Source organism: Notolepis coatsorum (assembly GCF_963971535.1).
Source record: "Notolepis coatsorum genome assembly, chromosome: 2".
Taxonomy (NCBI): domain Eukaryota; kingdom Metazoa; phylum Chordata; class Actinopteri; order Aulopiformes; family Paralepididae; genus Notolepis; species Notolepis coatsorum.
The window spans coordinates 101,597,458-101,623,153 of record NC_140166.1 but is presented as its reverse complement, the minus strand read 5'-3'; the positions used below and the strand labels follow the sequence as shown (position 1 = coordinate 101,623,153).

Genomic DNA, 25,696 nt, shown 5'->3' with positions numbered 1-25,696 from the left:
GGTGCTAACTAACTAGCTACCGTCCCGGGAGCTCACGTTGATACCTGGATGGTGCTAACTAACTAGCTACCGTCCCGGGAGCTCACGTTGATACCTGGATGGTGCTAACTAACTAGCTACCATTCTGGATGGTGCTAACTAACTAGCTACCGTCCTGGGAGCTCACGTTGATACCTGAATGGTGCGGTGCTAACTAACCAGCTACCGTCCCGGGAGCTCACGTTGATACCTACTAACTGGCTACCGTTCTGTGATTTGTTTACTTCGAGGTTGAAGAAAGTGCACTTTCAGGTTGAAAGAACGGCCCTAATCTCAACATGTTTCAATATAAGCGTTATCCGTAGGGTGACCAAACGTCCTCTTTTGCCCGGACATGTCCTCTTTTCACGCCCTGTCCGGGGCGTCCGGACATATAAATTACAGGATTAAAGCGCCATTCGTTGCCGTTCGAATGCCATCTGAATCGCCAAAATCCATGCATCGGTTCTCGAGTTACATGCCGATATGTCAGGCGTGCGACTTTTTACACGGCGCGCCAGATTATCACCCCGGACTCCCGGAGAAGCATGCAGCTGCAGAGCCGCAGAGCCAGCGGCGCTCTCAGGGCCGCGCTCTGACGGCCGCGCTGTGAGGGCTGCTCAGCAGCGCCACCCACCCAATGGCTGAATTGCCAATGGCTGAATTGGAGTATTGCACTGTGCGGGCACAGCTGTGAGATCCGCTCGAGGCCAGAGGATGTACGATACTGTATGAGTAAATTAACTATACTTTTGCTCACACAATATCTTGAATGAATGCGTTTATTTATTTCGAACATAAATTGAAAATAAATAATGATAAAAAACAAATAATAAACAGATTAAAAAACAAACAAGCAGGAGTAGGATGAAGTGTAAACGTATGTATTCCTACCCCCTTGATTGATTGATTGATTGAAAACTTTAGTAACAGATTGCAGAATGGGTACAATACAGTACGACTCAATACACACAATTGTTAAGGGGATGCAGACCAGAGAAAGACTTTCGTCTTGTTTACATCAGGGTCCCCCATTTTCAATTCATCATAACATAATATGACATACATGACATACAGATACAGTATTCAGTATACCTTCACACTCTATTATCTTATGCAACTCATATTCACTCCACAAACTGAAATATACATACATTGTTGAATCAACAGCCTGTTGAAGTTAGACTCTCCTCTAAATTGTAATCCCCCTCTCTATAACAGAATTTTTGGATGTTACCCGGGAGTGAATTGTTTCGTGCTTTCAACATGATTTGTGCAGTCTTAAATTCAGCCAGGTCCCAGAGTTTCATGGCATGTGATTTAAAAAATAGTGTGTTTGTGTGTTCCAGATATCACCTTATTGATAATCAAATCAAAATCAAATGTATTTGTAAGGCCCGACAACACACGTAAGACTTCAGGCTATGGATTTGCGGTGTTTTCCAGCTTATTCAAAAAGAATATATATATTATTTTGGAATATTGCAACTACTACACAAAAACCTGAGTACACAAGTTCAACTCATGTTCAGCCCTATGTTACTCATTAGCACTAAAAGTGATTTTTATTTATTGTGTACGAAACTTCAGAATGTTATCTTTCAAAAGAGACCAGGCTTATGCATGTGCTATAAGCATAAAGTATAAAGATAAGCTTTGCAAAAAAAGTATGCAGTCCTCAAGTTCAAGTAAAAAAATTGCCACTTTTCTGGGCGCATGTTATGTCGTTACATTTGGGATATTGCAACCACTGCAGAAAAATTTTACTACACAAGTTCACGTTCAACTCAAGTTTAGACCTATATGCTACTCTATTTCATTAGCACTAAAAGTGATTTTCCTTTTTTGCATTAGTAACTTCAGAATGTTATCTTTCAAAAGAGACCAGGCGTATGCGTGTGCTAAGCATAACGTATAAAGATAAGCTTTGCAAAAAAAGAATGCAGTCCTCAAGTTGAAGTAAAAAAGAAATTGCCGCTTTTCTGGGTGCATGTTAAGAGGTTAAAACAATAAAGGCATCTTTGAGTAAACTTTGAGTAGAGATTCAAGATTCAAGAGGTTTATTCATCACATACAGTACAGTGCATACACAAGACATAGTGAAATGAAGGTGGCCATGCCTGCTTCGATTGAGCAAAGTATCATTAAGTATCTCGAGGATGGGGCCAGCATGTCCTCTTTTTTGGAAATCAAAATATGGTCACCCTAGCGTTATGTATGGTGATAACGAGTATATTGTTAGCTCTGCCCCCCGCCCCCCCCCCCCCCCCCCCCCCCCCCCCCCCCGCTGATGAAAATGAAAGTCATACCGTCATATACCGTATACCGGGGTATTATGTCAGCAGGGTATGACGGTATGAAAAAAATTATACCGCCCAAGCCTAGGTCCAATGTCATCCTTGCTTTGCTTTCTCATTTTGTCCCCATCCTTGTCCAGCTTCCAATAATGTAAAACAACTGAATAACATGGGACCCACATGCCAAAAACAATGGTTTTGTCCTGTAGGCTTATGCCTTGTTCTGCTGGTGGGTCCTTCATGAATTATGGTTTGTTGCTCCAAGTTCAAGGAAATCTGCTGTCCTCAAAGTATCAAGTACTATTTCTCCTCTGCAGAGAAGTTGGACTCAGACCTGTGAGGAGAATGAGGAAATTAACTATTGATTAGATTTCAAGACGTTAAACTGGAACCATTTAATTATTATGTCAAGCTGGAACCATTTAAATATTATGTAAAACTGGAACCATTTAAATAGTATGTAAAACTGGAACCATTTAAATATGATGTCAAGCTGGAACCATTTAAATAGTATGTCAAGCTGGAACCATTTAAATATTATGTTAACCTGGTACCATTTAAATATTCTTAAACTTAAGCCACCCAACTTTAGAGAGAATACCTGAATATGAACATCTTCTGCATATGTTTTGTGTTAAAGGTGTTGACAGAGTCACTTATGGGGCGACAATAAGTCGGTCATGACGACAAGGTCCTCTCACTTAGCCATTAATCGGCGTGGTTTATTATCACATTGAGCATACTAGTACATGAGACCTTCTCTCTGTGAGAGGTAGATGGGAAGAGACAGAGGGGGAGTTAACTTCTCCTTTTATACCTCTTACCTGGCGCCAGCATTAATAGCTCCGCCTATAGCACCCTCTTGTGGAAACAGTTATACAGTTACATGCAATCGTATACATCACATAACTTTAACAAAAGGGGACATGCATTGCTATTCCTTGCACTATTTGGGCAATTTTACACAAGTACTCAAAAGCATAATTTTTCAGCTTCAGGATTTCAGGCTATTTTTGGATGGGCTCCGCCCATAAGCGCTTTGAGTGAGAGTCCCCCACAGTCTGCGACTGGCAGACAGAGAGAGAGAGAGAGAGAGAGAGAGAGAGAGAGAGAGAGAGAGAGAGAGAGAGAGAGAGAGAGAGAGAGAGAGAGAGAGAGAGAGAGAGAGAGCATAAAGTTATCTCTCCACTGCTTCCCCTGTGCGGTCCAGGTTGTGTGTGTAAATGCGTGTGTGTTTGTGTTTCACACACTCCTGCACCGCGGTCCCTCTCTCTCTCTGTACCAGGGAGAAGCCCCACCCGTCAAATGCGTGTGTGTTTGTGTTTCACACACTCCTGCGCCACGGTCCCTCTCTCTCTCTCTCTCTACCAGAGAGAACCCCCATGTGTCAAATGCGTGTGTGTTTGTGTTTCACACACTCCTCTCCTGCGCCGTGGTCCCTCTCTCTCGCTCTCTCTCTCTCTCTCTACCAGGGAGAAGCCCTGCGCGTCAGGTTGTGTGTAAAATGCGTGTGTGTTTGTGTTTCCCCACGCGCGCCGTCAGGTTGTGTGTAAAATGCGCTGTCAACCATAGAGGGGCCGTTAGTTATGCAAATCAGTGCTATATTCACGTCAGCAAAACTGTCAAATCAGAACAGCTTAGTTGAGTGAGGGAAGATCTTGTGAACTCTAGACTAGACTGATGAGTCAATATGGTAATTAGAGACACAGACCCATTGATACTAACCCCTATTGCTATAATACAATGCTAAATACTGGAAAAAGCCATTTATAATGCATGTCCCCTTTAATAAGTCTGAGGACATCAGGCCCTTAATGAGGTTGTAGGTGGATACAGAACGTCAGTGGAAATTGATTATTATTAATTCTACCCTGGATCTCTGCTACAGCATTTTAACCTTGCTCTGCAGTGTCAAGAGGGCTTAGGAGTGCATTTATGTATTGATATGTGACCTAACCTTGTTCTCAGTTTTATCTCCTCCGTGAGATAAAGCCTGGTAAATAACTACGGCCAAAAGTGTATGGGGTAGAATTTCCGGTGTATGTACTTCCCCTGGAAGCTGCCTCCGAACGGACCAAACTTTTCCCGAATCATGTCGGCAAACAAGCTAGAACGTCCCGGTCATGTAGTAAATTCTTCAGGCAAAGCCGTTGCAGTGGCTTAAACAAGGAAATATTGTGCACTTCACACGTTTCTATAATTGTTTTGTCGAAACCGGAAAGCCTGTAGCCTGTACTTCCTGTACTTCCGTTTACACACTTTAGGAGGCATATCTTTACCAGCCTATTTGTGACCTAACTTATTCTGTTTGTCTTTATCTGAACCCAGTTACATCCACACGCACATTACAGTGTCAGTGTCTGGGCCCCTGAAAAAGACCAGTGAACGGGCCGCGTGTAGTCTTTTACCAACCCACTTTCAGTTTTCCGCGATCTGATTGGCCACTGACGTTTCTCTCAGCGCCAATCGCGTTATGCCTAGTTCTATCACTGGTTAAGCTTGGCGACTCTTTCGAAGTTGGTTAAGGTTAGAGTTTGTCTTAGAGCAGGGCGATAGACCACCAGCCCTGATTCCAAACTCTAACCTTAACCAACTTCGAAAGAGTCGCCAAGCTTAACCAGTGATTGAACTAGGCGTTAGCTAGCTAGCAGGCTGTTAGAGGCAGATCTAGGCGTAACGCGATTGGCGCTGAGAGAAACGTCAGTGGCCAATCAGATCGCGGAACCCGAACGCGGAACTGAAAGTGCGTTGGTAAAAGACTACACGCGAACGGGCCCCTCTCCAAACCTGCTTAACTCATATCATACGTTTAATGCTGGTCTCCATGGGCCCCCCCTAGCAGCTGGGCCCCAGAAAGCATTCCCTCTTTTGACGTATGTCCGGTCCTGCTCCTTCTCAACACGTCTTCTGGTGTGTTGGTGACATCGCCCTTCAGTCTCTCCTCCAGGGTTGTGGCCAGGAGGTCCAGAGGTGTTCCAGCTCTATAATGTTCATCAGTGTCCTGAGTTGGCAGTATGTTGTAAGGCAACGGTTCCTCAGGAAGGTCTCCCTCCAGGATGGTCCCTGGGGTTGGAGGTTCATACACTGGAGGTGGGCTTGAGGGGCTACCTGTTGGGGTTCTTCCTGGGCTCATCAGGACATGTCCAGGCGTGTCTGGGATACACAGACGTGTCATGGAGCTGCCCAGGCCCTCATCTTGTAGTAGGGTCAATGGAAGTGGACTTGCTGGAGTGTCCACTAGGTGGAGCTCCTTCAGTTCCCCTGATGTACTGGAACTGGAGGCCCAACTTAATGTTTTCTTCTGCGTCAGTCTACTCTCAGTGATGTCACATACCCCCTCTTCTTCCTTTCTATGCATGTCTAGTTCTGTCTGCCTTCTCATCTCTCCTCTTGGTGCTGGTAGGAGGTCTCTGCTGGGCCAGCTGGCTCCCCTGGTGGAGTAGGGATCTCAATTTCTCAGAGTTGTTAACAGTGTGTGTGTGTGTGTGTGTGTGTGTGTGTGTGTGTGTGTGTGTGTGTGTGTGTGTGTGTGTGTGTGTGTGTGTGTGTGTGTGTGCGCGCGCGTGCGCTACCTCTCTGGGTAGTGGATGTTAGACTTACATCTCTCGATGCTTTAGGACCATGTGGTTGTTGTACTCCAGAACTGGAGGAATGGTCTCACCCTCTTCCTCGGGAACCTGAGAAACAAAGTCAATGTCAAAGGTCGAGGTACATTTTTATTGTCCCTGCAGGAGACGTTTTCATGCACAAAGTGCAAAACAAAAGGCTCAGCGTGCCGTGGACGATGTCAGTAAGATGTCTGATTTCTGTTGTAAAATATATCATATCCTTACATTAACATTACAGTACATTCAAAACAATGCTGTTACAACATTACATGAATTTATCTGTTTCCTTCATGAAGTCCACAAGGGAAAGAAAGAAAGAAAGAAAGAAAGAAAGAAAGAAAGAAAGAAAGAAAGAAAGAAAGAAAGAAAGAAAGAAAGAAAGAAAGAAAGAAAGAAAGAAAGAAAGAAAGAAAGAAAGAAAGAAAGAAAGAAAGAAAGAAAGAAAGAAAGTTTCCCTAAATTGAAAAAATATGCTGTTCCTTCCAGATGAAAGAATGACAGCGTCATCTACTGGTGGTATAGTGAACAGCACTCTCACCTCCCAGTAAACCTCATCATCAAAGCAGTTGTCATCAGCAGGGTCTCCCCAAAGGGGTAATCTCAGAATCGTACCTGTGACAGGAAGAGAAAGCAAGTTAATTTAGAAACATCTCATAAAACGGCATGTCAACTCGGAGTTCCTAGTTGCAAATTCAACCCCCAGTTCAGGCCTCAGTGCCATGTGACGTCATTTCAACATGGCCACCCATATCATATAAACGTTAATGTTGTTATTAGCTGTTTTAAGAGTACTTTGTTGTACAAGTATATTAGCTATATGTTGATTGATTGATTGATTGAAAACTTTATTAACAGATTGTAGAATGGGTACAGTACAGTACAGCTCAATACACACAATTGTTAAGGGGATGCAGACCAGAGAAAGACTTTCGTCTTGTTTACATCAGGGTCCTCCATTTTCAATTCATCATAAAATGTCATTGTGTTTTTGTGTGTTGTAGTTCATGCGAGACACATTTAGTTTAGCGAAAGGTTTAGCGTGAGCATCTGAGCATCTGTGCCTCGCTGGGGTGCCGGACTCTGGGCCCTCGAGGGTTGGGTATCGTGGCTGTGGTGGGTGGTGATGGAGGGGGCTTGGGATGTTAACTGTACGGTCTGTCTCATTTATTGTCTAGTCATTGTTTTGTTTTTTTATCCACTTTTTCTCCTCCTTTTTCAATTTTTCTCCCATCCCAATTTCGCCTTGCCAATTCTCCCTTCAATTCTCCTCTCCCCTGTCTCAAACGTTGCTAGACCATGCCTCCCACTGGTCGGCTGCAATGTGGACCAAGCCTTGCATCACGTGTCCCCTCCGGTACACGAGGAGGCAGCCGTCGCATCTTTTCACCTGTACAGCGCAATCTCTCAGTGGCGAGGAGTAACGCGTGGGAGGCTCACGCTGCCCCCGTTGCTTCCTGATTCTGCTGTACAGGCGCACCAACCGACCTGTAGGAGTCGCTGTCCACAACGTCCGATCCCCACCCACCAGCTTTCCCACCCCTAACACTGCCAATTGTGTTAGTATGAACGACCAGCCAAACTGGTAGCAACGCAGAGAGCTGGGCTTGAACCCAGCATCTCCTGCGTTAGTGGCGAGCGCCTTGCCCACTGCGCCACTTAGCCGCCCTTGTCTAGTCATTGTTGTGTTAAATTAATGTTTTGGAGGCGGTCGGATGGCGTAGCGGAGATTGCGCTCGTCACCAATGCAAGAGGCTGCGGTCTCGACTCCCGGAGTCAGCATTGCCTGCGGCTTGGGCCGGTCGTCATACTAACTCATTTGGCTGAGTTAGCGGGAGGGAAGTCGAGGGTGGTAATCTGGCGTTGTGGACAGCGACGCCTACAGGTCAGGTCTGGGCGCCTGCTCAGCGAAGGGCAGGAAATGGTGAAGGCAGCGTGACCTCCCACGCGTTACGCTTCACCAATGAGAGTCCTCGCTGCCAGGTGAAAAGAGAGCTACTGGCTGTCTCCACATGTGTCGGAGGAAGCATGTGGTAGCCTTCAGTATTCCCTTGTACCGACCAGTAGGAGGAACATGCGCACAACATCCAGGTAGGGGAGGGGGGAATTGGCATAACGACTAAATTGGGATAGGGAGAAAAATAGAAAATCATGTGGAGAAAAAGAGGATAAAAAAAATTATAATAATGTTTTGGGATGTCTTTTTATGTATTATTATTATTATTATTATTATTGTGTGTGATATGTTTTGTTTCATGTTTGAAAAACAAAATTAAAAAGATTTGATCACAAAAAAAAACAATAATTAGTAACTTGCTTTTGAATAAAGTTGTATGAAAACACTTTGATGTTTTTAATGAATGTCTTCACTGCTTTCTAAAGTAGTTCACCAAGTCACTTACATTCAGAGGTTCTGAAGAGAAAGATTTTTTTTATTCATAAGAGAAAACAAACAAAAGACTAACATGTCTTCGTCAGTGTCAGCCTACAGAATGTCAGCTTTTATCAGTGTCAGCCCACAGAATGTCATGTCTTTATCAGTGTCAGCCTACAGAATGTCATGTCTTTATCAGTGTCAGCCTACAGAATGTCATGTCTTTATCAGTGTCCGCCCACAGAATGTCATGTCTTTATCAGTGTCAGCCTACAGAATGCGTCATAGTAGTAGTAGTAGTAGTAGTAGTAGTAGTAGTAGTAGTAGTAGTAGTAGTAGTAGTAGTAGTAGTAGTAGTAGTAGTAGTAGTAGGATAGTAGTAGATAGTAATATCCCTGGGTCAGATACACCAACAACTCACCAACAATAGCTCCTCCGCCGATTCCAAACACGATGGACACACACAAGCCAGCAGCCTGGTGGCCTCCCTGTGTTCCTACAGTTCTGTTTGTAAACTGGTCTGTAAAGTCAAATACATTGATCAACCTGGGAAGAAAAATGGCAAAAGTTAGTTGCATCTTTAACACTGTGCTTCTAACCAGAGCTGTCAATCAACTCAAGTTGCATCTTCAATGCTGTGCTTCATACCAGAGCTGTCAATTAACTCAAGTTGCATCACTCACCCCTCCTTCCCATAGACGGACGGACTGGCGGCTGCTGCAGTAATGGCTCCTACGATGCCACCAATCACTCCAGGCATGGCGTGCAGGTTGTGGACACCACATGTATCCTGGATCTTCAGGTACTTCTCCAAGAAGGGCTAAGTTGGAAAGAAACAAGTGTTCAAGTTACCAACCTGGAGCCTGTTTCTGTTTGATAAGGAACCTGCTTCAAGTTACTGCAAATCACAAAGTGTAACTATTTGATGTCATGGTGGGCAACTGAGCAAAAGCCCATTTCAACAACAACGATAACAAACAGTAAAACATGTCCTTCCAACTGTCAGGGTGGGGGGGGGGGGGGGGGGGGTGTAGGACACACACACATACACACAAAAAGGGGAATCTTAAAGTTACCCCACCACTGGAATCGCTGAGCGATGAGAGAGGGTGGGGGAAAACACAAGAATAAAATAAATAAAAATAAAAACTGTAGTAAACACAAAACACCAGTATAAAATAACTGGGTGAAAATCCCAAAATAACCACCACTGCCTAGCAGTTGAAAACAACAAGAAAAACCAACAGCACTGTAGAGAAACCCCTAGAATCATGAGATAGATCGATCATCTAGTAATGTTCGAAACCTATTTCGAAACCTATTTGGCAGTATCAACTTAACTCAACTCATAAGTGAGCCTACTAGAGTTGATTCTAGATCCAAGTCCCTGCTAGATTGGATTCTCGTCACACATCCAGATAGAATCTCAAACTCTGGTGTGTTACCCGATAGTTTCAGCGACCATTCTATAATTTTCTGCATTTGGAAGATAAAGCTACCACGTCTTCCACCTAAATTCCTCAGGATAAGACAATGTAGGAATTTGAATACTGAGCACTTTATTCAAGATATAACATCTATAAATTGGGACAGGTTTCAATTAATTCCATTTGTTGAAGATGCATGGAATTTCTTCTATACTGAGCTTACTAATGTTATTGACCATCATGCTCCCTGGAAGACACTCAAAGTCAAGGGTAGACACTTGCCCTGGATTAATAGTGAATTTATAAATCTGTATAAACAAAGAGATAAGGCTTGGGAAAAGCATCGCCTGACAAAGGACTCTGCCGACTTCAATGCATATAAACAAATACTTATGTACAACTAAAACAAGAAATGCTAAATCCAACTATTTCAAAGATTGTTTAAGCAATGATTTTAGCAATCCAAAACAGTTTTGGAAGAGAATCAACAGTATAACTAAGAAGTCAATTATAAGTTTCACTCATATTAGAATTAATAATGAAGTTGTCAATGATCCCTCATCAATTGCACTTGCCTTTAATCAGCACTTTAATTCTGTCTGCAGACTAAAATGTAATGACTCTTCCTACTCTGATGTGCCTCTTAATAACACCAGATGTAATAGCTCCTTTTCCTTTAGAAGTATTCGTCCACTTGAGGTTCAGAAGGTCATTGATGAATTAAGCTTGGGTACTAGCTGTGGTTCAGATGGTATGGAGATCAAGTTCATCAAACTTGCCTCTCATGTTTTATCATATCCTTTGTCTCACTTATTTAATCTATCTTTAACAACTAATGAAACTCCATTAAGCTGGAAATGTGCCAAAGTAATTCCATTGCTGGAAATGTGCCAAAGTCATTCCATTGCATAAAGGTGGTGATCCTTCTTTGGAAAGTTGCTACCACTTTCCAAAGCCTATAAACCCAAGTTGTGACCTCACACTGTAAATTCAACAACATCTCTCCTGACCAAAGATGAAAAAGGTAATGAAAGTAGGCTCACAGAGATGTAGAGGTAGCCAAACGTGGAGAGGATCCCACAGCAGAAGCCCACGATCAGGGATCCGTAGGGTTGGATCATGAACTCTGCTGCTGTTCCCATAGCAACACCACCTGCCAAGGTGGAGTTCTGGATATGAACCTGTAAGAAACATCAACACAGTCAGTTATGAGGAACACAAAGACACCCAGACGTCTAGTCATCAGTCTGTCTGACCCTGAGTGATCACTGATGTAGCAGGACTCAGGAGGGTCATGAAGACACACCTAGACGTCTAGTCATCAGTCTGTCTGACCCTGAGTGACCACTGATGTAGCAGCAGGGTCATGAAGACATCTGTCTGTCTTTGAGATCTCCGGCACCTTCATTAACGACACCAAAACCTAATTATGGTCAAGCTTTGCACGTGTTGCACTCCGCCTCCCATTTGTCTTGACTGAGACGGTAAATTGGGAATTTTCTCTGCAGTTCATCTGTAATGTAGGCTACATTTTCGCTTTGGCATTGAGAGCAGAATCAATGCTGCTCTGTGAGTAGAATCAAATCTGTCCGCTTCGGCGCTTCCTCTGTTTGCGAGTGAACGACGTAGTAGCGCCGCTCACAAAGCAGTCTTCTCAAGGAATACGTCACACGCAACAGAGTACCGTAGTATTCTGTGCAATGCGCCAGTCAATTTAAGTGCATGCATAATAGTCCTGTGAGAAACAATGTAACCCGGACATTTTCATTAATTTATAATTTAAAAAAACGGACGCCCCGGACAGGGCGTGAAAAGAGGAAGTTTGGTCACCCTATGCAAAACTAGCCTCATTTTTGCCCAATGCATATGGTTAAGGATTCTTTTTTTTGGTTACCACTGTCATAGTATTGTTAACTGACTACAAGAGGATTATACGTTACGACATGTTTACGACGAACATCATTGCCTGAGAAGACGCTGGGGGGGTGCCGCTGGTAGTGAAGGAAGGACGTCGCCAGAGGAGTTCTGGAAGAGGCTAACTTTACGGAGAGAAAACCATGTGGCGAAGCGGCTGCTGGCTAGCGGAAGGCGCCAGGATGGCGGAAGGAGGAGCGGTTGGGTTGGATTGCGGCTGGGTGTGGTCGGAGCAGAGGAGGTTGTGGTTTTCGGAGGAGATGGTGGAAGGCTTGTTCCGTGTCGGTGGCGGGAGGATGACGGAATGGGAAGTAGAGTCGCTCCGCCAGGAGGGAAGCGTTTTGCAGATTGAATGTTTGGAGTCTGGTCCTGGTGTGCCGGAGCGGTGGTGTCGAAAGCGGGAGAGACTTAAGTTTCCTTGTCGAGAGAACTGTTTGATGGGATATGGAGTCTTGGAGGAGGCTCTAGTATGGAGGGTGGGCTCCCGCTGTCGTGCTGTGTACCCCGGGGATGGCAAGGTGTATATGGGGTTTGTTTCCTGGATCAAGGGTGAAGACTGCAGGGTCTCGTTTGACGGATATGAAGGGAATGAGCCGATGGGTATGTCCGCCTTGCTGCTCCCTGAGGGAGTGAGTTTGGTGATGGGAGATGACAGTATGGAGTGTGGTTCGGGGGGTGAGGGCGGGGGGGAAGGGTGGAGTAAGGTGGAGAAGAGGGGCAGGGATAGTGGGGGGAAGGGGGTGAAAAGGAAGAACGGTAGGGGGGATAGCTCGAGTGGATCAGATGGTGAGGGTAGAGACGAGGTTGTTGCGGAAGTGATTCATGTAGTGGTTAGGTTTGAGGGGGTGGGGGGAGTGAGCAAGTTAGGGTTGTTCGAGCTGCCAAAACTCGTAGGTAAGCAGTTAGGAGAGGTAAAGTATGCTAGAGTTTTGAGAGATGGGAATCTGGCCGTAGGGTGTGTAAGTGTAGGGCAGGTGGAGATGGCTAGGAAGATGAGGAGCATTGGTGGCGTGGGTATAAGGGAGGTAGTGAGAGTAGGGGAGAAGAGGGAGGGGGGATGTAAGGGGGTGATAGCTGGGGTACCGGTTGAGGTTAGCGTGGAGCAGCTGGTGGAAGGGTTAGGGAAGGACGGGCGTAATGGCATAGTTAAGGGTGCAGAAAGGATGAAGAGGGGAGCAGATAGGGTAGAGACGGAGACGGTAGTGATTAAGTTTGAGGGTTGGTTGTTTGAGGGAAGGTTGTTTGAGGGAAGGTTGTTCCTAGTGTAGTGTTTGTAGGGTGTAGGTTGTTTAGGGTTAGGGAATTTGTTCAGAGTCCTCTTAGGTGTTATAGGTGTCAGGAATTTGGCCATGTAGCTGTTTCTTGTAAGAAGGGACAGAGGTGTGCTAGGTGTGGCGGGGAGCATGAATATGGGAAGTGTGGAGAGGGAGTGAAGCTGAAGTGTTGTAGTTGTGGTGGGGAACATAGTGTAGCGTTTAGGGGTTGTGAGGTGATGAGGAGGGAGGTTGAGGTTCAGAGAGTGAGAAGGGATGATAGGATTTCGTATGCGGAGGCAGTTAGGAAGTTAGGTCAGGGAAAGCAAGGTGAGGAAGGAGAAGGGCATTTGGCAGTAAGGGTAGTGCAGGAGGATCAGGGGAAGCAAGGTGTGGATAAGGGGTTTAGAAAAGGGCATTTGTCGGTAGAGGAAGTACAAGAGGAGAAAGAGAGGGTGTGGGGGGTGAAGTTGGAGATAGTGGCATTTGTGACGAGAGTGGTGAATACTATAGTTATGGTTAGCAGTAGGACAGAGAGGTTAAGGTTAGTAGTTGAGGCGGCAGTACTAGACATGGGTATGAAGGGGTTGACAATGGGGCAAGTATCGAGGGAGTTAGGGAAGTCAGGGAAGAAGGTTGTTGTGAGTGATCAAGTAAGAGAGTTAGGGAAGGGGGTGGTGAGTGTTCAGGAAGGCCAGAGTCAGCCGCAGGAGGCAATGAGTGACTCATAGATTAGGTTGGATAGGGTGGTGATGTTAGGGATGGGTTTTGTTTTGTTTGGTGTGTTAGGGGGTTGAATGGATTTGGTCGCGATCTGTCATTGAACCGCTGAAAAAAAAAAGAAAAAGAAGAGGGGAGAATGGAAGACTGGCCCGATTTCCGGGTCGGTAGGTGGCGGTAAATGGCCCAATTTTGGTGCCCGTCCGCCGTAAAACACCAAATAGAAGAAGAAGAAGAAGAAGAAGAAGACATGTTTACGACAGTTACAGTAAGTGGGAGTGGCGCGAGAGGCAGGGTTTGTTGGGATTGAGGAACCACCTGAGGTAGTAATAAAGCGTCTTGTTTACCAACCAACTGTTCCGTTGTCCGTTAATATCCAAGATATTAGTGTGTAAGAGAAACTGATAAACTGAACCCAAAGACTAACGTCTATAGATAGCGGGTTACAGTAGCAGTGTGACGGTATAAGTAGCATGCTGCTAACGGCTATATTGACTCCAGAGTACCCCGAGCGCGAGGCGCTGAAGAAAACCGGTGGTATAGTCAACCACGTTGCGCCACAGTATAACCGTGTAGCAGGTGGGCTGTTTGGGACCCAGAGTGTAGCTTCAGTGTGAGTGAGGGCAAGTGTATGGATGCGCGTCGACTCTGCACCGGCTGTCTACAACCACACGCTCTCAGCCAGCTCCTGCCCCTCTGCTCCAGCCCCGCTTGCTGGCGCCCATGACGAGAGCGTTCGACGCCATCTTGCTACCCGAACGGTGGTGGTGCGGCGAGGCCGCCATCTTGGTTGAGTACATTAGGGCTTCGGTGCCCAGGATCTTATTGCACGGTACACAGTGTGTTTCGGCCTAAAGGGCGAAGAGAATTGTTGTTTGAACCGAACGCTAACAGCAGCGTGGAGGGGCACCCCAAACATTAGAAGCCGGCTTTAGCTAGAACTTTTGTTTGGTAAAGTGGGCCCACATTTTTGGTTTCCTTTGAGTGTGATAACGTGTTTGTTCTTTAATAATATTTTCCCATCTAATTAACCCTTTCCCTGTGGGGAGGTTACAGACCTGGTGCATCATAAGTAAAGCCTTAGAGAGGTACTGTTCTTGCCATATAATTAAAGCCTGATAGAGGTATTACACATGGTACCGACCCAGACGTGGGTGATGAGTCAAACACATTGAGGTATATTATCCCTGATACTAACCCAGAGGTGGGTGTATAATATACGTGTCTATGAGGTATTGAGTTACAAACGGAGCTATAGTGGGACTTCAGTCCATTTGACCACTCCTATTAAATCATTGTAACTGAACAGTACAACTAGTATTAAACATTAGATGGGATTCTGTGTGCGTGTCCATTCCTGTGCCCAGTATTAACTCTTTTGGTGTGGGTAACGTATATATGATTAACCCCTTCCTACCCAACTCTCCCCTTTTCATTGTAAGGTTTCTAGTGGTCATCAAGGGAGGGTACTGCTTGCGGGAGGAACGAATCTATTTAGGCATATCAGTCACTAGGTGTGGGAGGGCCCACGGAGGTAATCAGGGAAGTGAGAGCGAGTTGGGGAGTACTGCTGACCGCCCCGGAGAGGCGAGGAGGACCAGAGTACCAAACCAGGTTGGTAAATCCCGGGCCCCATTCACTCCCACTACCGGGTCCCAGTTTGACGCTCCAGGCCCAAAGACGAGGGTGCAGTCAGACGGAACTCTACTGTGTTCAGCTACCTTGTGACTGCCAGCAACCGTTCCCACGAAGCAGGGATAATCCACCCTGCTACACATAGCTAGCTTAGCATCTGGCACTTAGCATCTAAAAGATAAAAACAGCAGTTTGTGTTTGTGCATTTCTAAATTCTGTCAACATGTTGCCCACTTTGCATTGCGTTCATAGACTAGTACTGTGGCCTGGAATCACCTGACTTTCAGCTTTTTCAAAAGCTGCTGATGCAACACACACACACAAACACGTGCACAGTGAAAGAGTGTTACCATGTCAAGCTTGCCTCCCTTCTGAGACATGCTAGATATGGCCACAGTGGTGAGAACGGAGGAGGCCAGGGCCAGGTAGGTGTTGATGGCAGCCCTGTGCTGACCGTCTCCATGGTCAGTGATGGCTCCGTTGAAACTGGGCCAGAACATCCACAGAAACAGTGTTCCTGAAGAGAGATTCACACACAGTACAGTCAGTCACATTTACAGTTCATTAACTCATTCAATGCCATAGCCAGCGCCCATCTCTGCTCTCTAGCGCCAGCTTTCCATTGCCTATTTTCACGACATTTCACGATCTTTGCGGATCTATTGTATATTCTATGTTATAGCTATGGAAAAAATAGTCAGGCTCATTTGACAGACACTATTTGTAGTCCAATATGTAAAAAAGAGTAATTTTTTTCATGTATACGTTCGCGTGTTATCCCGTGGTGAATATTGTATAGTTTCAAAGTGATCGGGGCTAATTCCTGGAAGCTGAGTTCTGGAGCGCTATGTGCATTTCGCGAAGGTCGTTCCCGTTTCTCGCCTGGACACGATACTATTTCCAAATCAAAGGTATATAATAGGTATTATGTTTCATCATGAAGGCATCAAAGGGGGGGGTCATTTTGTGATGCTCTGATCGTCAGCAACGGCATACGTTTTGAATACTACATACATTGATCGTTGCGATCGATGTGAAATCATTGTAGGATCAAAGTAGGATAGTCCTTAACTTTGCTAGGAGTTATTCCAAAATGAATATTCCAATTGTCTGATCGCGATTTTCAGTATTGAGGATTCGGCCGGCATTGCACTCTCGAGGTCTCAGAATGATTTCCAATGATAACGCAGAGGTCCGTGAGAGTGTATAGAATATTAAAATTGGGGCGGCCGGGTGGCACAGCGGACTAAGCGTCTGCCCACCACCACAGAGGCGGTGGGATCGAATCCAGCTGTGGTGCTTCCGGGTTGGCCGACCGTCCTTACTAACACAATTGGCAGTGTTAGAGGGTGGGTCCTGGTCGTTGTAAACAGCGACTCCTACAGTTCGGTCTGGGCGCCCGCACAGTGAGGGAAAGACCTGGGGGAGGTAGTGTGATCCTTCCACACGTTACACTCTCCCAGTGAGAGTCCGCGCTACGAGGTGAAAAGAAGCGGTTGATTGGCTACACATGTGTCGGAGGAAGCATGTGATAGCCTCCACTCTCCCAGACTGACTGTAGGGGGTAGGTGCACAACGACCAGGAAGGGGATTGGGAATTGGCATAACGACTAACATTGGGATTGGAGAAAAAAAATCAATCAATCAAAAGATATATAAAAAATATATATATATATAAAAAAAATGTAACGATCTAAAAACGTAATAGTACGTGATTGCCGCTCAACCGCTGGTGAGCAAACGCGTATTATTACGTGGTTGGTGCAGAATGAAGCTGCAACGTCCCTCATATGGGACGTTTTTCGGATTTTTTGCAACCGGCACATTGGCGACCCCTAGTGGCTCGGGTGTGCATATTTTGTAATACAGTATATATATATCGAATTAAAGGCTTATTTGTTGCCTGTCGATAGCGACGAAATCCCCCACATGGGGATCTAAATCATAAAAACAAAAAACACGAAGAAACACGAAAACAGGAAGAGCAAAACAGCCGAATGAATTGAAGTCTATGAGAAAACTGAGTTTTTCTTTGTACACAGTTTACCAAAATCACTCCTAATCACTCATTTCTGAATGGATCTTTATAATTTGGATATGTACTACATAAGGCTTCAGGCTATGGCTCCGTCTGGATTTGTAAGCCATACCACCTTCTGGGGAAATACTACCTCTGGACTACTAACTACTACAGAAAAACTTGAGTAACAAGTTGTTTTACAACTCAAGTTCAGACCTATGTAACTCTATTACTTTAGCACTTACTAAAAGCACTTACTAAAAATATACTAAAAGTTAATATTTTTTCTGGAATCAGAAACTTCAGAATGTCATTTTTTTTTTTTTTTTAATCACTTTTTCTCCTCCTTTTTCTATTTTTCTCATCCCAATTTAGCTGTGCCAATTCTCCCCTCCCCTGTCTTGAACTTTGCCCGCATGTGCCCCCCACTGGCCGGTTGTAGAGAGGATAGAAGCCTGTCACATGTCCCCTCCGATACATGTGCAGGCAGCCAGTCGCATCTTTTCACCTGCCAGCGCAGACTCTCATTTGGCGAGGAGTAACGTGTAGGAGACTCACACTGCACCCGCCATTTTCCTGTCTCAGCTGTGCAGGCGCCCCAACCGACCTGTAGGAGTCACTGTTTACAACGTCCAGATTACCACCCTTCGACTTCCCACCCGCTAACTCTCCCAATTGAGTTAGTATGACGGCCGGCCCAAGCCGGAGGCAACGCCGACAGCCGGATTCGAACCCGGTGTATCTTGTGTTGGTGACGAGCGCAATGTCCGCTTCGCCACCCAGCCACAGAATGTCATCTTTCAAAAGAGACCAGGCTCATGCATGTGCTATAAGTATAAATGATGTTGTTTTGGTTTGCAAAAAAAGTATGCAGTCCTCAAGTTCAAGTAAAAAAATTGCCACTTTTCTGCCCGCTTGTTAAGAGGTTAATACACACACACACATGCACACCCTCACACATGCATAAAGGAGTATTACAGACCAACACAACATTGATAGTACTACACGATTAGATAAGATTAGAATTAACATTTGATTATTAAATCTGCAGGACAGTGTAACTATAGAAACCTGTTAAGTCATACACTGAAAGAAACAAACATAAAATGCAATGAACTGCTCAAAACCGAGGTCTAAACTCACCGATCATAGCGAACACATCAGAATGGTAGACTGATCCGTTGAGGTGTTTGCTCAGATGCAATTTCGGCCGGTAGAGAACCCAGGAGATGGCCAGACCATAATACCCTCCGAAGGTGTGGATAACCATGGAGCCACCAGCATCCTTAGCCTAGAGAGGAGCACCAGGACTTGAGTCAGATAGGAGGCCTCTGTAAGAGCATCCTACATGTAGTTATACATAGTGGATACAGTTACCAGAGACCAGAGAGGGTATAGTGTAGCCATTCCAAGAGAGTTTACAGAATCATTGGTCTGAGGTTTTGACCAAGATGGTCATCAATGGTTCTCTGTTGTTGAGGATTCTACAGCTCAGGGTTGTTTTACAGGATGTGCTGGGAGGGACGGGCCTGAGTAAGTAAGTAGGTAGTAATAATAATAATATTAATAATAATACACTTTATTTGTATAGCACCTTTCATATAAGAATTTCAGCCCAACGTGCTTCATAGCAGTACGATAGGCATACAATTAGCATAGAATTGACTAAATAAAAGTAGTACAATAAAATATCTCTCATTTACAGTACAATAATCATGTTTTAGCATAAAATAGACATTATCTAAGAACTCAATGTAATAAATCACATCATATAAGAAGAAGTCAATGTAATAAATCACATCATCTAAGGACTCAATATAATAAATCACCACAGCCTTCTGAGAGTCTCTTTATGACCGATGTGTACCCTGACTATAACTCTCTGTTCATAGGCCGCGGAACCGGTATGGCCAGTAGGGCCGTGGCCAAACCTACCTTGGCTGTGATGCACCCGCAATGCGAAGCTCGTGTCACATCACAGTGTGTATTCATGACATCACAGTATTCACGACATCCCACGGCTCCCTCGTGTATTATTGCTTTTATACATCAGGTTGTACCGTCAGGGAAAATATAGGATGAATACAGACAATTCTAGGGTCTTTTATGCTGGGAATTTTGAAAATGATATATAATATATGTGCTCAGCATTATATAGGCTACTATATTGTTTGTGTGTGTTCTGCTGCAGCTTCCTGGTGACTATTTAGCAAGGTGATTATGGGTAGGTTTAGGTAAAAAAATAAAAAGCATTCCATGTACAGTCAGTAACCAATCACGCCGCAAAGCATCATTTATTTTTTGTAAACATCTGCATTCCGAATTCCCCCCCGCCAATCGCTTTGTAGTGAACACCAGCGCACTATTTTGAGTCAAATTTCAAAAAGCTAAATGGATATACAGTTTTTTTTCAAGGCAAAAGATAAACAAAGTAATTCAGAACCTGCCAGCAGCAGCAGGTGGTATGCCCCTGCCCCCTGGGCACACCACCGGATCACGTTGAGATGTTGCTTTATCTTGGCAAACAAGGGCTTGCTCTACGAGGGCATGATGAGAGTCAGAGTTAATCAAAATCGTGGAAACTTTTTAGCAGAAGAGATCATTAATGCCTACGATGACCATGCCAAGACGAAACGTTGCATATTGCAGCATTAAGGTTAATCATATTGGAAATTAATTTGAACACTTAATTTGTACTATATATTAAATGAGGGGGGCTGGCTGTAGTAGCCTAGTAGTGGGTGTGTGTATTGTATTAATTCAGAACCATGTACAGCACTGTTGGCAGGTGCGCGCACGCAAGCAGAAAAGTAAAAAAAGCATTAAATGCTAGGGAGATTGACAGAACACTTCTCTAATGTTCGGCTCACCGGTCGCCTATGGTTAACGGGTACGTTAAATCAAACGTACACGTTGTCCGCGGAGTAGGGCATGTTGACAAGTTTCCGTTTAATGAATGGCAGTTGAAACTTTCTACAACATTCTAAAGCCAGCGCAGTGGTATATTCATGGTGATTTATGAATATACGCTCTCGACCAATCACAATGCGTGGTCGTAACTAACTGTTGTATAATAATGACCATGAATAGGTCTGCCAACTCAATAGGCTTAATGATGACGATGATAGACATCTATGCTTTGTGCACTATGTATGCACTAAAACAAGATACCCTTTTATTTACCTAATGTATGTCCTATTTTATAATGTTTTATGTCACGTCATTTTTGGCCTACCCATTTGAAATGCGTTCCGCGGCCCATGTCTCTGTTATAACTCTACTATCAGCTAGTCAGCTACCATCCCAACACCATGCATTCATACGCTGTCACAATTTACCTGCGCTACACGTCCTATCAATCAATCAATAATACGCTATGAATTAAAAAGTTGTTAATGCTGTATCCATTAGCTGTATGCTCTATATCGCTTCAACATCACATACGCTCGGACTCCTTCCTGCACCCGCACCTGTACGATGCTTTAATATTCCATCAGTATCTAAGTAACTAAGTCAGAACGATGGCTGTGGGTTTGATGTGATTGACAGGACTTACATGAATGAGGTTGAGGATATGTGATTGACAGGACTTACATGAATGAGGTTGAGGATGATGTGATTGACAGGACTAACATGAATGAGGTTGAGGATGATGTGATTGACAGGACTAACATGAATGAGGTTGAGGATATGTGATTGACAGGACTTAGATGAATGAGGTTGAGGATATGTGATTGACAGGACTAACATGAATGAGGTTGAGGATGATGTGATTGACAGGACTAACATGAATGAGGTTGAGGATGATGTGATTGACAGGACTTACATGAATGAGGTTGAGGATATGTGATTGACAGGACTTACATGAATGAGGTTGAGGATGATGTGATTGACAGGACTAACATGAATGAGGTTGAGGATATGTGATTGACAGGACTTACATGAATGAGGTTGAGGATGATGTGATTGACAGGACTAACATGAATGAGGTTGAGGATATGTGATTGACAGGACTTACATGAATGAGGCTGAGGATGATGTACTCCTCAACAGCGAATAGCGTGATACCAAACAAGGTGAGGACCATGAGCTGGACTGGGCTGACTTTCCCCAGACACGCACCGTAGGCTATCAGACAGCCCGCCACACAGAAGTCTGCATTGATCATACTGCAAGGATGGCAGGGGTGGTAAATAAGTATTCATACTTAAGTACTGAAATAAAATAACATCATTATGTGCTTTCACTTTGAATACTTTACAATGTACATTCAAAATCAAAAAGCACATGTGCATGCTATTACTAAAGTAGAATGTTAAACGCAGAGAACAATTCCATCAAAGGTATTTCTACTAAATAAAATAATTGTGTAAAGCTTCTGAAGGATGAGGTGGAGTGGATGGATGGATGGATGGATGGATGGATGGATGGATGGATGGATGGATGGATGGATGGATGGATGGATGGATGGATGGATGGATGGATGGATGGATGGAAGGACAGACAGATGGGTTTTGAGATACTGTAGCTACTGTACATACTGTGTATGAGAGAGATGTGACTAAAACGTGATTAACTTGTTTTGTTTTTAAGATCTGACTTAGCTACGTATGAGAAGAATGTCTGTTGTGCCCTTCGAGAGGTCCCATGACAACATGACATGGAAGATACAGTATATGTTTTGAAGGAGTGACAAAAGAACCTGGGGCTTTTGTTTCTAGATAATGGACTTCACTTTGTCAAAGGTGAGTTATAGAGACTCAGTTGCAGGGACTTCCTTTTGACTGTGTCCCAGGTGAGGTAATATATCTCTGTGCTCTGTATAACAACTAAGAGACTTGATGCATGAAAAGCTGTTGATTCTGTCTGTGATTCTGCCTGTGGTTCAGCATGCGATTGTGTCTGTGATTCTACCTGTGCTTCTGCCTGTGGTTCTGACTGTGATGTGTCTGTGGTGCAGTATCTCACCTCTCAACCCCTATGTAGATCTTCCCTGTGCTGTGGTCGAGGGAATGGAACCATCCCTGCATGAGAAGAGCCCACTGGAGACCAAAGGAGGCGATGAGGAAGTTGAAGCCCACGCCACCAAAGCTGTAACGCTTCAGGAAGGTCATCAGGAAGCCAAATCCAACAAATATCATGACGTGGACATCCTGGAAGCCTGGAGACAGGTTCAAAAGAGTGTCATTCATACATATACACATCTGAGATACACACTCACACACATGTCAGAGACATACATGGGTACGAGACACACACAAAATGTAGGTTTACAGTCACATGTCTGAGAAATACACACACATACACATATGAGACATACACACATACATACGTGAGACACGTACCCACATACACATATCTGAGACACACATTCATACACATTCTCACACACACTTTCATAATATCTGAGACACATCCTCTCACATGCACTATGGAGAAAGATGGCATCCCGATAGAGATGCAGCACATACTTGCATCGCAGGTAGAATTGGACTACATGTAACGTATATACGTCTTGGTTATATATGCACAATATATAGTAATGTTTTTAGTTTTTTTTGTAAGTACTTTTTTAATGTCCATGTCTGTTTTTGGTATGTCTGTATAAGTCCTATGTAAGTTTTGTATGTCTACAAGAAAAAGAAAAATACAAATCTTTGACTTTGCATGTTATGCTGATGAAAGTTCTTCCATGAAGATGTGTAAGAGTGTCATTCAGAGTGAAAACCAACAAATATCATGACGTGGACGTCCTGGAAGCCTGGAGACAAGTTAAAAATAATGTTGTTCACAGTCAAAGACAACAAATGCACATGTTATGTCTATTTTTAAAGATGTCTGAAGTTCATGCTTTGCTTTTATTTTGTAGATTTTATGCTTAATTTATTTGTGTATTTGTACTGCTGTGAAGCACTTTGGGCTGCAATTGTTGTATGAAAGGTGCTATACAAATACATAAATAAAAACATTATTTGGTTATTTACATGAATTCATTCATTAACTAATTCATTCATTCATATATTTTTTTGTGTGCCTGAGGTAAGGCCAGATATTATTTCCCAACTTTGTTTGGACAATACAATTGTATTGTGTTGTACTGTATTGTATTATTTGCCAGATGAGTCACCTTTGCAGTACACTCATGCAGTTACAAACTACAGTTTACTAATGGATCTCCCTTCCATAGCAGTTTGATTTTCAAATGAAACAGGCAAGGACCACAATAATTACTTGAATGGATCCCTCTCTGTAAGCAAATATTTAATTTAAAATGTTAACACTTATGTCAGAAGAAATATGGAAATTGTTTTCAAATATGATAGAGGATTATGAATTATTGTTATTATTAATAATAGCGCAATCATAATAATAACAACACCAATAACCATAATAACCATAATAATAATAATAATAATAATAATAATAATAATAATAATAATAATAATAATAATAATAATAATAATAATAATAATAATAATAATAATAATAATAATAATAATAATAATAATAATAATAATAATAATAATAATAATAATAAATAATAAATAATAATAATAATAATAATAATAATAATAATAATAATAATAATAATAATAATAATAATAATAATAATAATAGCAATACTATTAATAATAATAACAATAATAATGATTTGTACTTTATTGTCTTAGGAGAGGAATAATTTCTCTGCATTTGACCCATTCTATCCATTTAGCAGCAGTTGTCTGACACAAGCACCTGGAGCAGTTAGGGGTTCAGTGCCTTGCTCAAAGACACGTTGACATACTGCCAGAAGGAGCCGGGATCGAACTAAGATTACCAGACGATCGTTCTACCACCAAAAAGTGTCTTCATTGGCACAGCAGTGTTTCCAGGAATAAGAGCCGAGTAGGTTGTTGAAGGTTCTGCTGTATTTGTTTCTGAAACGTGAACCATGTCATATTTATATTTATTATTTACTTTATTATAGTGGCTACATATATTTAAATGTATAAAGAATAGTGCATGTAAGTGTATATATGTTTATGACTGTGTATGTATGTATGTATGTATGTATGTATGTATGTATGTATGTATGTATGTATGTATGTATGTATGTATGTATGTATGTATGTATGTATGTATGTATGTATGTATGTATGTATGTATGTATGTATGTATGTATGACTGTGTATGTATGTATGTATGTATGTATGTATGTATGTATGTATGTATGTATGTATGTATGTATGTATGTATGTATGTATGTATGTATGTATGTATGTATGTATGTATATATTGTGACTTAAAAGGATGTATATTCACAATCACTATAGAGAAGGGGTAGGATTAAATACATTTATACTTCTTCCTATTCCTTTTTGGACATGTTGAGTTAATATTGTTTATTTGTTAGAATTCACAGAATATTTTTTACATGTGATATATGTGAATAATTATTATTTATTTCTTCTGTAACCTTAGACAGTTCCATCTGGATTTGAGAACAGGAACAGGTCTTTCCTAAAGCTAGACATGGGAACCAAGACTCTAATCTGTGGAATTGCTACACAATGAGTATGAACCGTGACAGACAATATCCAAGGTGGTTTTATGAGTATGGTCCAATCTGCTGATTCAAAAGTATTAGCAGTTCTATGAAATACAGATCATTTGGACCCAGAAATGTTTTTGGTATTTCTGACCCCCTGCCTCCAGAACCTTCTCTCATGTGTCTGTACCCTCCTCTCAATTTACATGTATTACTGACTACTGTCAGTTTACAATTCATCATCAGCTAAGACGTGCAGAAAAGATAAAATATTTGTTTTGTCATCTGTAAAACAGTAGGCCTACTCACAAATATTGGAATAGCAAAGGGAAATTCGATTTTTGCGATGGGTTTCCTCTTGTATTACATTCAGCTTTGTTGTTGTACTTACTGGGATATCTGAAGTAGAAGTCATTCTCAGCGTCACTGGTGATGTGATGCTCCCTCTTGGTTTCTATCCAGTGTGCGTCTGACTCCTCGTCATACCGTATGAAGACACCAAACAGAATGATCATGGCTATCTGCCAGACGAAGCAGACCATGGGAAGACTAACACGCACATTGGTGTTTTTGGGCGGACAGAAGAAGTCCTTGATGCCCTGGGCAGAGTTCCCCATGACTGACTCACTGGTTGAGGACCAGTGATGCTCTGATCAGTCCAATTCAAGTCCAGCTGTGTCCTTGAGACTTGAAGCAGTATCTGGCACAGCTATTTAAGGGTGTTCAGAGAGGTGTGTCCCCCTTCAGTGGTGCCACCTTACCTGCTTGCATTCCTCAACAACATGTGATGATGGTGATGATAGCATCATTCTTCTGAGAAATGTGTGTGTGGGTGTTTGTGTAATATTCATTGAACACAATGTTTTAGATCCATATCTAGCTAAACAGAAATACATTTTGTA

General features: G+C 43.1%; 1 protein-coding gene across 1 annotated transcript; it reads right to left on the bottom strand.

Moving 5' to 3' along the window:
* Nucleotides 1-2,285: 2,285 nt before the first annotated feature.
* On the bottom strand, nt 2,286-25,487 carry LOC311223904 (ammonium transporter Rh type C-like). The gene is made up of 11 exons (XM_084308667.1): nt 25,186-25,487; nt 22,232-22,424; nt 21,282-21,432; nt 18,407-18,554; nt 15,594-15,760; nt 10,765-10,902; nt 8,978-9,114; nt 8,716-8,840; nt 6,462-6,535; nt 5,916-5,992; nt 2,286-2,649 (listed from the first exon to the last, which is right to left on the bottom strand). The coding sequence occupies exons 1-11, from the start codon at nt 25,409-25,411 to the stop codon at nt 2,616-2,618; spliced, it is 1,470 nt and encodes a 489-aa protein (XP_084164793.1). The 5' UTR covers nt 25,412-25,487; the 3' UTR covers nt 2,286-2,615.
* Between the last annotated feature and the right edge of the window lie 209 nt (nt 25,488-25,696).

Excerpts from the sequence above, each read along its gene's own strand:
- LOC311223904 (XM_084308667.1), bottom strand. The coding sequence starts at position 25,411 with ATGGGGAACTCTGCCCAGGGCATCAAGGACTTCTTCTGTCCGCCCAAA. Across the intron at positions 18,555-21,281 it reads TCATCCTCAGCCTCATTCAT|GCTAAGGATGCTGGTGGCTC; the intron begins GTAAGTCCTGTC and ends GCTCCTCTCTAG. Across the intron at positions 15,761-18,406 it reads TGATGTGTTCGCTATGATCG|GAACACTGTTTCTGTGGATG; the intron begins GTGAGTTTAGAC and ends ATCTCTCTTCAG.